This window comes from Tyto alba, unplaced genomic scaffold (assembly GCF_018691265.1).
Source record: "Tyto alba isolate M040663 unplaced genomic scaffold, T.alba_DEE_v4.0 Super-Scaffold_7, whole genome shotgun sequence".
NCBI classification, from domain to species: Eukaryota; Metazoa; Chordata; class Aves; order Strigiformes; family Tytonidae; genus Tyto; species Tyto alba.
The window spans coordinates 8,891,466-8,905,875 of record NW_024881328.1 but is presented as its reverse complement, the minus strand read 5'-3'; the positions used below and the strand labels follow the sequence as shown (position 1 = coordinate 8,905,875).

The 14,410-nt window shown below is 37.3% G+C and overlaps 1 protein-coding gene across 2 annotated transcripts in view; it reads right to left on the bottom strand.

Moving 5' to 3' along the window:
* NCKAP5 (NCK associated protein 5) overlaps positions 1-14,410 on the bottom strand; it is a 250,857-nt gene that overhangs the window by 119,754 nt on the left and 116,693 nt on the right. For both annotated transcript variants that reach the window (XM_042784066.1, XM_042784067.1), the window contains exon 5: positions 11,340-11,489. In XM_042784066.1, the coding sequence (XP_042640000.1) occupies positions 11,340-11,489 (150 nt within the window). The remainder of the gene's footprint in view (positions 1-11,339; positions 11,490-14,410) is intronic.

The window sequence follows — 14,410 nt, the reverse complement described above, 5'->3', positions numbered from 1 at the left end:
ACAGTTGTAATAACTAATTCAGCATTTCTCTTCTAAATAATTTCCAGGTCTTGGCCTTGTGCGAGTACATCCTAACCAGAAGAGGAATAGGAAAATGCATGAATCACAAAGATGAATGAGCACTGCCACCACATGGGGTGGAAGGCCAGCAGTTACCATAGGTAATCCTGCGGGAAGGGAGGATGCTCTGCCCTCTAGATGGCATTCTGTGCCTCTAGATCCCAGATGCCACTGGAGAGCCCTGCCAGGCAGTCTGATCATTCCTCACCTGCGTAGGAAACATGGGCACCTATGTCAAAAACATCAGATGGCAGTCCTGGCTCTCAACAGGAAGGTGCCAGCTGTGCTCTGCTAAATGGCAGATGAGAGGCTATGCTGGGGCACAGACCCTGTTTCAGCTGTTTGATATGGGAAGCAGAGGAAAGGTGCTCAGCCTGAGACGAAACAGAAGGGATGATCTCCCTGACCCCTTATGAGGAAAGGCAACTTACAGCTGGCAGGGATGGGCAATACGTGAGAACATATAATTAAAAAAAAAAAACGTGGAGGGATAAGAAAATATTGTCATTATAAAAAACCCAAGCACTCCTACTTGGCATTTAATAGTACTGAAGATCTTAACTAGACAAATGTACACTGAAACATGTATGTACGCATGTCCACGTATATAAGGTTTATTGTACCCAAGTGTAGCTGTTTTGATGGTACTATGAAAATGAATAATTAGTTAGTAAGCAGGTATCTACAGAACTATCAGTGTAAATCACTCACACATAATGGACTGAAGTCAGACTATTGCACATTTGATTTATCTACTCTCTTTATAAATTTATAGCTAATCTTAAAATCTGTGCTTGTCACTGTGATGGATGAAGCAGACTTAAAAATAATTGTTTGAGTATTTTCTGCTGTGGACTATTAAAGTGGCTGCATAATAAAGCCAGTGAATATTGAATTTCATTAATATGTTAAGCATATAGATTTCACATGTGTAGTTAAACATATGGCCAACACAGCAGACAAGACCCTTATATGCCAGAAGCCAGCACAGCTCCAGAAATTCTAGTAATATGAGTGTAGCTATAACTGGCCAGAATCCCAGCTATAATCTCAAATTCTGTATTTCTACAAGATGAACAAAAAGTAAATCACTATCAAATTAAGAAAAAGTGCACCACCATGCAGACCTCATTACTGTTTCATATTTTTCCAAGGCTAGGGAAGAGAAATTAAAAGAGAGAAACTATTTTGCTATGTAAGAGTTGTAAGGGATTCAGCTGTAACACTTGTGGTAAATGAATTGGGATTTCCTATGCAGCCAGTGAAGAATGTCCACAGAATACTGGGATTTTCTAATAACGTTAGTTTGACATGAACTACTTATTTAGTTTATGAACTATGCAACTGTCATTACTGTTGGCCAAATTGCATGCATTAGTATGTAAATTAAAAATATAAGGCATGATTCTAAAATCTCTGTCACACAGAATCCTTTCTCTCAAAGAAGTGCCACTGTGAGCAATGAGAAGGCTCACCGAAAGTGCTGGTGTCGACTTCGGCCCAGAATGCATACCTGAGAGAAACTATTTAAAAAAACTACTGAGTCTCACTCTCTGAAATGATAGATGCGTCGGAATAAACACAGTCACCTAGATCTATAACATAGTGTTGGAAAATCTCATTTCATTCAGTGGGGAGGTGAATTTTCGATTGTACCACATGCCTGATTGCTAAAAAAGGTAAGTTACATTATCTACTGATTACGTGCAAGAAGGCACTATGCATGGAGAGAAGGGCACTGGAAAACTGTCATTATTTAAATTATAAAAGTCAGACTGAAATATCATATTCCTTCACTGCAGCCTAGCAAGGACTCTCTGCAGAACATGGTTAACATTTATTTCAATAGAGAAAACCTGACAGGTTTAATAAAACCAAGACGATTTTCCTTGACTTCTGTGACTTACCTTTTCTTCACTGACTACACCTATTTCTCAGACCTTCCGGCACCAAATCATTATTCTTGTAGCCATATTCAATACTACAAACTATTTAAGGAGTGTTTGTTATGTCAGCCAAGTAAGTACCACAGAGCTTTCTCTGTGGTATATAGCTTTAAGAAAAGAGTCATGGTACTGGAATTCAGAATATCATAGAAAGAACTTAATTTATAATCTGCTTTTACAATAAATACATGCAATTATATTCGGTTGTGCTAAAATGAACATTAAATGCTTATCTACATTCTCCTTATTTTTTTGTAAAAATTCCAGAGCTCTTGAGGATCCTATAGTTTACCCATAATTTTCACAAATGCATGCACCATAATTTAGGCAAAAAAATAACACTATAGGCAAACTAAAGGATTTTCTAAACAGTATCCTCACTAAAATATTAACGCGAATTAAAGTTTTCATATAAGAAATGCTTCTTACACGTGGAAGATATTGGATTCCCTGATCTGGAAAAAGGTATTCTATGTCATTCTATCTTGAGAAGGTACAAATCAGGAACAGCATCAAGTTACTTTGCTTTTCCAATGTTCCTTGTACCTCACTTGGGCAGACGGATGTTTGTGACAAGAGCACTGAAATATCTGATGCTCGAAAGCTAGTAACTTTCATTAAAACCTAAGCTGACTGCACGAGCAGGCTGAAGGAGAAAAATTTTGATACACAACGAATTCCCTTTATACAAGTAGTTGATGGGGTATGTCATGATGTGACACTTAAATCAATTAAATGTAGTTTTAAAATTTAACAAAATAGGAACACTAGTTGGAGCATGTTCTGTTGAGCACTGCACTGAATTAGTACATTTTGACAGATTATTGCTTCATGGGTATCTCATAGTATAAAGCAGAGTCAATCTGAAGGGTTTTACCTTTTCACCATGTGCCAAAAACTCAGAAACTCTGCATGTTGTAGCCCAAAAGATTAACTTCGAAACCACTGCTGTGGTGCTTCATAGGAGATGCAATTCAACATTCTTTTTTTTCCCTAGACTTAGTTAGAAAAGAAAACAATACCATCTGTTACTCAGACTAGAAGTCCCAGGAGGCACTACGGTTGATTTTGGAAAGTGTTTTAAGCTGTCATTGAACTGAAAAGCCAGAAAAATGCAGATATGCATGGCCTCCTCCATGCCTCTTCCACCAGTTATGGAGGCAATGACTTAATGTACAGACTTATTTGTATTAAGGCTCTCTCCCATTTCCAGAGATGGAACTGTTTGGTGGAACAGTGGATCAGCAGTCTCTCTCTAATGATAGCAGCGAATGGTTACAGCAATGAAAAACAGAGCAGATCTGAACAGCTCTTCCTACATGCAGTGGGCAGAGCTATTTTCAACATCCCGGTGTAAATTCATATCCCTACTAGATCATCTTGATTTCTGTATGCCAAAAAAAGAAATTGCCTTGAATTTCAACTGGCTTAGGGAAAAATGTGTGAAAGGAGAGAGAAAAAAAGAAAGTCCTTTTAGATCCTCAATATTTTACATGTCTGCAAGAAGTACATTCTCTTCTCTGACATACTCATCACATACTAACTGAATTTAACTCTCTGCCCAGAAGAGGCTTCAATTAGTCTTCATCTTCTGTATAAAGGTATTATTTCTATTAACATCCTAACTGATAAGGCACATTGACCACTGAAAGCTATTCAGTCTCTGTGCCAGCTACAGAGAATGCAGCTTCATGCACACGTGGGCAGCATGTAGGATGCACGGAAAGCCACAGTGGAATATCTGAACAGCAGAAGGGCATGAGCTGGCAGGAGGGAGGGTAAAAACATCCGTGAAGGAAGTGCATTTAAAGACTACAGCAGGAGTGGGGTGAGGACCGATGACAAAGAAGAAAACTCCCCAGAGCACGAAAGCAAGGAGAAACAGGTAGCAGCCATGAGATATGCTTCTCAAAGACCTGGAACAACTGAGCCGCTGAAGACCTACAGTAGAAGAGTTGAAGCATCAACAGATTATAGCATACTTTCAGCTTGATAGTACTTGTTTGGTTTTTATTTAAAATTTACTCAGTTATTGGGAAGCAGTTTGCCAATACTATTACTGGCAAAGAGCTGGAATAAACAGGGCTGGTTTTGAAACCAGTGATATAAGTCAATGCTGATTCATTATCAGTCACTGGACAAGTTTGGAAATAAGACTTTCCCTGCCTCATTGTCTGATCCCTGGCTATAAAAAAAAAAAAAAGAGTTCTTAGGCACAGTTCAGAAAACTAATTATAAAAGTCTCCTACTGAAAAGATTTAAAAGTAAAATAATCCAATAATTAGGATTAAGTAGGTTGGCCTTTGGTGACTGATCAGCATAATGAATCTAGTTATGTAGATGGCCAAGGCATTGGGCTAAGAAGAGGCTTCTGGCTGAATCAGATTAAATGCATTGACTGGAACAAGACTGGTTGCTACAAAATATTTAGAAAATTGACACAAAATATTTAAAATTTATGATTTTTCTATGCATCTAAGTAAAATGATGCAAATTTCCTATAAACCAAAGTGAAGCAGCTGACTTTCAATAGATAAGAAGTTTTTCCTCACAGTTATTTTCAGAAACTCGGGCTCTTTACTGCTACACACTGGATGTTTTTTTTCCATGGAAAATAAAATAATTATTAATTTTCTTACCATTTTACATTGTAGTACATGGGAAATGAGAAAAAAAAAAAAAAAAAAGAAAAAAGAAGGGAAAATAATGAGTAAAACAAAAGCCAGCAGCACCCCACTCAAAGTTATCTTCTCAAGCCACTCAAAGGAAATATGTATCCTTCTCATATTTCTTTTTTAACTTCTTTATAGTTCATTGATATCATGTCTTTCTTCCTCTGCAGGGTAGTAAAAACATAATATCGGAAATACTTGACATAATTCCTCATTTGTTTAATGGTGATGATACAAGGGAAATTACCCCTCTAATATATTTGAACATTTAGCTTATTATCCTGAGTGAGTTTTCTCCCAAAGCTCAATTTATTAAAACAAAACACATCTTTCTATGATGAACTGCAAAGGGCAAGAGGGCAAAATTCTATAATTAAAATTAGAGTGGTTTCGTGACTCTTGCCTAGCAGATTCTGCTTCTACTGCAGCTTAGTTTACTGAAACTTTCATTGAGTCTCACTCACCCGCAAGCAATGAGATTTTCACACATGAATTAGGCTTTTCATTTGATAACTTCAAGGTTGCAATTTAATGCTACCCCAGTGGCTCGCTATTTGGTGAAAAATGCAAGGTTGTGAGCAGCCTTCCATCATTATTTTTCGAGGCCAGTAGAACTGTGACCATCGCAGAACTTCGGGGTGGGGAGGGGGGGACACTCAGCAAACCAGGGGAACCACTTCCTTCTTGGCAATGTTTATTTTAATTTGAATGTACTGTGTTTTTAGCAAGGTGTTAGTTGTGCACCATCATAGGCTAAGGTGGGTAAATCACTTCTTCTGAAGAGTGGATTCTGCCCCCCCAAAACTCATGAATTCCCCCTAACAAGGTGATGGTACACTGTTCATCTCACAGAGGGGAGTGGAATGGGACCATGTGTGGCCAAATGAGGCATGCTCATACAGCCACGAAACAGAATAGGTGCTAGCAAAAATATGCCCTATCCTAAACGCAGGCACTACTCATCCCTTAACAGACGGACACCCTGTCATAAGACAAGCCTGATGCACCACATGATGCGATGTACCCGCTGACTCATGCCGTACAGACCAACTTACAAGCCTCACAGGAGGAAACACACCTGCACTCTGCTTCCGTGAAAGGCTTCTAGCGTTTTCTGGAAGGAAGGGCTGTGGGCTTCTCAGAAATGCAGACAAGAAGTCAATCCTGTGCCAAGCTCTATAGGGGAACCAGCACAGAGAGAGGCTTGGAGTCAGTAGGGGCAATTCACATTCTTTTTTCCTGCAGATTTGATCTAGGATCTATAGTTCAGATGTTCCTTGTACGTGGTAACTCAGCATCTAAGAGCTGGGTAGACACATCTAGACTTGAAACCTGAATTCTGCCTCTTCTGTAATCTGTGTTCCTCCTTCTTTCCTGTGTAAAACATGTTACCCTACCAGACTAAACCTGGGCATTATGGCCCTCTCCTCTGAGCTGTTTTCAGGTCCAGGTCTTTGAGTCCAAGTATAAGAATACATTCAGATGGAAGAAGGCAGAGGAAACCAGCCAGCTTCCCACATTCCAGCTCTTTACCTGTCTACAGATGTGCTACCAAGGGACAAACAGATGAAATAGACTGTACAGGATGCAGGATATCCACAGCTGAGATGGGAACTGAATCCAGCTTTCCTGAGTCTTCATTTAATATCTACTCACATTCCCCTTTCTTTTTGAGGAACTGAGACGACACGCAGCGTGTGAAAGGAGATAACACCACCAGCAAAATTTGTGTATCTTACAGAATCCCCTTTTTACTGGTGAAGCAGAGCACCGTCCAAAACAACCTCCATTAAGTATTCTTTGGTCATTTAGTTCGGAGCAATCCCAGTCAGCTTACTTTCTTCTTAATCAACCAAAAGCAAAAACTTTCTAAGAAAGCTGCGCTACTGCAGTTGCAAAGAAGGAAGTCTGGAAGAGCTGGAACATTTCATACAGTTAGACATAGTTAATTCATACTGAATTATCCTCACCGCATAAATGTCTGTGCAAATGACAGACTTTAATAAGCCTTCAAAGATGACACAGTATTTATCACTCATTAAATTTTTAAAATCAAAATAACTATGGTTTTTAAAGACATGTTTAGATTAAGACTGACACTAACTCGGTGTATCAGTTTAATTCACTTGCAGTTATGCAGGTGTTGGGCAGCCTGTACTTCAGTCATTTAAGGCTAAACTGGGGCAGAGACCCCATAGCTCCATATTGGATAACAGAGCTCTTGGACAGTCTTAAGGCCTTTACAGACACTGTTTTTCAAATACAAAATATTCTCAAAGCTTTCCTCTGTGCGCTGTGCCTGTGTAAACTGTTCGTGCTGGAAACAAGAAATAGTAGACAATCTTGCAGTGAAAGTCCGTATAATACTTAACGTACCCAAGAGGGTGAATTAACGTTTTGAGAAAAACTTCCAACTTACATGCAAATGTCTTCAGAAATATAACATTATTGTTTTAATGTAATTGTGTATATACATACATATACCTGAAATTGCTGTATGAGGGTTGATGCTTGTCCAGAATAAATTATATTTTTTGTACATTTCTGGCTACCATTTAAAAAAAAATTAAAATTATTCTGGTGATGAAAGCAGATTAAAAAAATGAAATTCCACCAAGGAGTTGATATGTTATTCACCGTACTTCATTAATATTTCATTTTTTGCAGCACTCCAAATACAGAGAGAAGTTATCAGAGAATTTTTTTCTTTGTAAGAGTTAGAAGGCATTTGATCATAACTGCTGAAGTAAATTAAGTGGCATTTCAAGAGCAGCCAACTAAAAATGCTGAAGGCACAAAGGAGTTTTGATACCCAGGAAATCACAATTAATTTCAACTACATAAAATGGGATACAAGATGGTATGAACCATTTGTTATTTGTCATCTGTTTCATTTGATTAGAAACGTATGGTATTTATCAGTCAGCAGAGTGGAAATAGAATTTGCTGTAAATGATAAAGGATGTAAAAAGATTATAGGTAAAAGGAGCAATGGAAGAATATGTATGTATATTTCTTATCAAAGTATATGATAGCTTTCACTTGGGCTGACTACAAAGAAACTTTATTATACTGATTTATATTGTTCAGTGAGAAAATTTCTAGGTTAAACAGAAGTTAATAAAACCGAAAAGGTATTACAGAAATTTATTTGGCAATACATTTGACAGCACCCAAGAATAAAAAAAAAGTTAAATACAACTCCACTGTTATGGAAGCCATTTAAAGAAAGTTTTACGTGAAAATGAAGTGTCACCCCTTTTATCACACTTATATTTGATAATTTCTTGGTCCATATCTAACAGTCCAAGATGACTATAGTCTTCCTCACATTTCCAGAAATTCCTGAAGAAAACTACCAGATACCATATCTACCGTGCCAGTACATCAGGAAGGACAGAAACAATTTATTTCATGTATGTGTCCTGGTTTCAGCTGGGATAGAGCTAATTTTTCTTCTTAGTAGCTAGAATAGTGCTGTGTTTCGGATTCAGTATGGGATCTGGTATAAGAAGAATGCTGATAATACACTGTTGCTTTTAGTTCTTAAGAAATCAAGGACTTTTCAACATCCCCTGTCCTGCTAGTGTGTAGGTGCATAAGAAGCTGGGAGGGAGCAGAGCCAGAGCACCAAACCCAAACCGGCCAGTGGAAGATTCTGTATCATATAACACCATGCTCAGTATATAGGCGAGGGTTGGCAGGGAAACTCCCTCTCTTGCTACTGGTATTGCAGTTTCAGGATCTTCTCTTCGCTGGGATCGCCCGCTGGGAGTGGGCTTGGCATTGGTTGGCGGGTGGTGAGCAACTGCATTGTGCATTACTTGTCTGTGTTTTCTATTATTACTATTATTCTTATTCTTATTTTAATTATTAAATTGTTTTCATCTCAACTTTTGTGTGCCCTTACCTTTACCCTTCCAATTCTCTCCCCCGTTCCCCGGGTGGTGGAGGGTGAGCAAGTGGCTGCAGGGTGCTGGGCTGCTGGCTGGGCTTAAACCACAACGGTCCTTTTCCCCATCCCTGGCTAGCAATCAGGCAGCAGAGTGTGAGACTTGTAATCTCAGGGTCATGGATTCAAGCCTCACATCGGGCACCAAACAGGAACGCTTTTCCCATACTGGTATTCAAAATAAAAGAAACTAAATCTATTACAGGCTAAACTACTGATTTATCCCTGTGCTGGTGGGTAGCTTTTCTCTTTTGGTACTTCATTCACTTGAATCTTAGCTCACACTTACCCAGCTTCTTTTGTTTTAATGTGATCAGTCAAGAGAAGGGATTAACCAGAAAAAACCTTACCTGCTGAATCTAAACTTTTACATAATAAAAATGATACACCACTTGCTCAAACTTTTCCCTAGATGTACAGTCATATACATTTATATACATGTATACACATACCTACATATGGTCCCTCATTTCAAGAGAAGATCACTCTAGTAATAGGACAATTAATATAGGTAGGGAGGAGGATGGAATAATTTTACAATGCTCTAACAGACTAGGCTACATCTTCTCATGAGCTAAACTTGACTAAGAAACAAACAAACAAACAAAAATGAAAAGATATTGAAAGATTTCTTTAAAGTGATATATTAATTAAATTATATTAATAGGTATTAATACATTAGGTCCCACATTTTGACTATTACTTTTATTAGATTCTGTTTGTAGGCAGTCTTCAGAGTCTACAGTGCAGGGATGGTAGACCAAATTTAGTAAGTACTTTATTAGACATGCTTATTTTATTAATTGTGTATGATACGGTAACATCTAATCATGTAAAGTAAGATTAAAGATTCTGACATCTACAGCACAGGAACTAACAAACAGTAATTTTTTGTTCCTTTCTATTTAGACTAATAAAATATTTAGAATAATTAGTCTGCATATAGTAAAGGATTAGAACTGCTAATTACCTATAACTTTAAAAAGTATGTCTCTTAATTAATAAACCATAGAGTCTTTGACATTACAATTTATATTATTCAAGAGAAAAATCAAGTACGTGGATATATAACATTAAACAACACACAATTAAAAACACTTTGTTTTAATTATCTTGGGTCACAATTAACGTTGGCCCTGCAGTTCATCTTTCTACTTTGATAGCTCATTAGACTATTTATGTAAATTAATTCTTGAAGTATTGGCATTCAGTAATCTGTGTTTTTGAAGAAGCCACTGCACAACACTGACATCTGTGAGGAGACCCTATTCACTGACCTTCCAGAACTAGATTCTGTCTGTCCATAACATTACGTTATGTATCTGGGCAATTTGCCACAACTGATAACAGTTGTGACATTACTGAACAACTTCGTATCAGCTGAGGACATAAACAACTGCAACTGTCATGCAGACTGATTAAGAACAAGGCAAAGCAAACACAAATCATGCATACTTGGAAATAAAAGACTACTGGGAACCTACAGTCATTCTCCATTGGCAGATAATGCAAGACTGTAGTAACCTGTACATTTATCAGAGTTTCAAGGGCCTTAAAAATTTGGTATCATGGTTTTTTTTTCCCAGGCAAAATCAGAGTTAATTAATGTTAAATGTGTTTACTCTACAAACAGTCCAAGATTTTAAAAGAAAGAAAAACTGTAGAGACTCTATACCTTTCAGATTTCAGATTCTGTTTTTAGATCCAAACATTATTGTAACTATTCATGTTTTACTTTTAACAAAGTTCTCAATAACAAAAATCCAGAGTTTTCATTCTATCAGAGTACAACTCAAAACGATGATGCAAAAGAGCCTTCACACTGAAACAAAAAATGTATGGGTGATGAAGTCTTTGTTTACCAAGACTCTACACAGGCAAAATGCCACTCAGATCATTCTCAGGAATTCATTTAACCACACACATAACAATACACAGATACTTGAACAGAAGAGAATGGAGGAAACACCTGATAAGTTAAAAATACGCCTTTGTCCTAGTTAAAAATTATATTAAAATATAGGCACTCATTTTTTTTAATCCACATTAAAGACCATGCTTCTGTCAAGGAGCACAAAATAAATTCATATATATAGCAGTTACAAACTTACCCGCACCTTGTCCATGGTTGCCTAACAATACTTTATAACTTTTCTTCTAGTTAGGAATTACCACAAGGTACACTACTTTGCACATCCTAATTTTCCAGAAATGTACTCAAAATGTAGTGTGCAGTTCTCCATGTGGTCTACAAGGAAATAGATTTTCCACAATCTAGCAGTAAAAAGACCTGAGCTCTCCCAAGCAAGCAGTCCAGCAATTAAAAGTTGAGCAATAAACTACAATGAAGCAACACTGGTTTTATGACAGTTGTTAAACCACCTATCTTAATCTTACAATAGTAATAATTTAAACAAAATCAGTAAAAACATGTTTTCTTAATAAATGGTCTCAACTGAATTAAAATAAGGTATGAAATTCTTTTTAAAGACATCTGATGCTTGACATTAGAGAGGGAACCTTTCAGTGGTTCTAAGACTAAGCTGCTTGTTCATCCTTGATAAATGAATCATAAAAAAATACCCCATAACATGAGTACAAGTGAACCGTGAAAGATTAGGTTTATACTGCAGGGTGATTCAGTGCCAATAAATGAATGAGGCAGGGGGCAGGTTGGTCTTTTATGTGTGAAACTGTTGTACTTCTTACCTCCAGAGCTTTCAAACGCTCCAATAGCAATTTTGTCTTTTCTTTTTCCTCTTCAGTGCCGCTGCTTTCGCTTCTTGAATCTTCATCTGCTGGGGTGTGAATTTTTTCCATGCCTTCTTTACATTTCCTACTGTCTTCTGACAGCTTCTCCTGAAATGATTTTTTAGAATGTCATTACTCACAGGTGGAAATGAAGTTAACTATGCAAATAGCTTCAAATCTCCCTTGTATATGAATGAACAAAAAGACAGAGCAAGTTGCTAGTTACATGATTACAGTACTAAGTAAGTGGAGTCATGAAGGGTCTCTGAAACTTGCTGCTATGCCAGTTCTACAAAAGCGTATGCACAACTTAACTGCTGCATCATCTTTTTAATACAATAACTTGCATTTTCCTCGTTAAAGTTGCAATGAAAATTGAGCATGCCAGCTTACAACGGAAGCATTTTGCCACTGAGATATAAAGCAGTATATTGAGGAAAAACTAACATATGGTCATGTCTAATGTATTTCACCTTTCTTCATTTGGAGCTAATATTTGAATTACTAAATAATGGGCTGGGAACCAAGCTACAACCTGAATACTGATTTAAGATGCACACTAATATATAACTGGAGAGAATCAAACTGACAGCAAAATTTTCAGAAGTGCCCCAGTCTATTACAAGTCAGTCAGATTGGGTTATTATTAGCTGCTGCTACTAAGTGGACTATGGCTGCTGAGTTTTACAAGACGTCTATAAAAATCATAGGATTGAACAGTGAATCCTACTAACTCCATTAATTATGTGTCCAAGTTCTGTGTTGAGAGAGAGAATGAGATGGAGTAAGTGAAACACTGAGATTACAACCAGGCAATGTAAAATATTGCCCTAAATGACAAGTCAAGCATAAGGGGAAGAAGGAGAACTACACAGATGTACAAAGTATCATCTGAGTACATCATAAAGCAGACAGTCTCTACCTTGTAAACCACATTCTCTAACTATATAAACAGATGCAGTGTGATGATTAATGAGAAGATTAAGAATGGAAAATGTGAGGGGAATCAACATTAAATAATGGGTGTCAACACAAATCTAAAGAAGTCCTTTAATAAGCAATTGGTTTTCTTTGTGTGTCTTTTTGATAATTCTTATATACATAGGCACATACTTCCATGATCTTTGGGTTAGTCTATAAGTGAGATGTATTTCCCGTAACAACTACAGAACATAAACTCTGTATAAGCATGTATTTTCATGAAGAACAGTTCCAGCTTGAATATCTGCAAATATAACTCTTCGAGAGTTAACAGCAAGACATTATCTTAATTAAAACCCATAAACACAACAGAATTAAAAATCAGCACTGTGAATCACATTTCTAACAATGTCTTTTTTAAATATTAACTAGCTTAGAAATCGACTATTACTATGTTAAAAGTTTAATCAACAATCAATTTTGTAAGCGATGGTCTTAATCACTGAATACTCTTACACAAACCATGAGGCACAGATCTCATTCTGAGCCTCAAAACACAGACGTCAAAGAGCCATTCCATCAGGTTTCCAGCATCAGTGCTATCCTGATCACAAAGTACCATAAATAGAGTCGCCAGGAATTTTTCTCGCTTGGTTCTCACTGGTGCAACGATCAAGCATCTGTAAAAGAGCCATTAAACCATTTTCCCTTCAAGTTGCACTGATGAGTGCATTGACATAAAACACTTCGATGAACTTGGGGAAAAAAAATTGACAAAGGTAACTGATGTAATTCAAACACGAACAATCATTTTTAGGAGAGAATGTGACATGAATTAGATATGGTTAGCAATAGAAGAAAATATAAACATCTTCACAGGGACACCTTTCCTGCTCAAACTAGAGGGCAGCAATTTTGAAGAACAGGTAGAAGAAGGAATAAGTTATGACTTTTCATCACAGAGAGAGGAATAATGCAACTTCTCACAGAGTAAACCCCAGTCACATAAAGAAGTAAACCATTCATCTTCTAATTAGAGAATTTGATGAATTTATTTGCACACTAGTGGCATAACTAAGATTACACATCTTGTTTTATTATTATATGCACTGGAATAACTCAAGATACTTATTACTGTTACCCCTGCTTGAGTGTCTAAGTACAGGTCATGTATTTTCAGAACAAGTTTATTACTGAGTAATACTAAATGAGTTTCAGTGTTCCAGTCATAGGCTAAAAAGGTTCCTGATATGTCACCTACTCTACCTGCAAAACAGAGGAAAACAATACTAACCTTAGATATTGTGCTTAGGCATGCAATTTGCTGAGGGTGCTGCCCCATCACTTTAAACAGTTCTACCTGAGTGATATACAGGAAGGGTAGAGTGGAAAATCCATACTCAAGAAAGCAAAGAAAACAGGTGCTTCTTAAAGACACTCTGTGCTTAAAGTCGAGTCAAGTAAAAGGGAGGATGATAAAGGCACGTGAAAGAACAGAATACTCATAAGAATGAAAAATCTGTTAATATCAAAGGTAGCTGCCTGCTGGGGGAAGGCATGAAGGGGCAGAGAGAGATTTGCAAGAGGAAATGTCTATCTCCTGCATGACATTGATCAAATCCTACAGAAAGCTCTGGAATGAGCATGGTGAAGGCAGCAAACAATGGCCTAGAGTAGCTTAATCCCTTTTTCCCCTAGATTCCTATACTTCCTATGTTACCTCAAATAAAGACCAGCTTTTAAATCTTTTAAACAGTCTCTGTTGTATGCCTCACATATTGCACAATTAAAAGCAGGCAGGGTTTTCAAACTGAATAGCAAAATACTCTCCAGGTCAGAAGTACAGCAAAGGCAAAGTAAGTGTTATCGTGTTGATCAATGCAGTATCATTTCTGTGAAAAGGTAACAGATGGAAATGGTGCTCTGGAAGTAAACTGGACAGGTTAAAAAAAAAAGAAAAAAAAAAACACAAAAAAAGCAACAACCCAGCTCTTGGTCTCCCCAGACCAATAAGAGTTTAAGACACATGCCTCTACCATGAGAGGATGAAAACACAGCAGCCTTATGAGAATTCTACAGTAAAGGCTCATCTACATCTCTAATGCTCT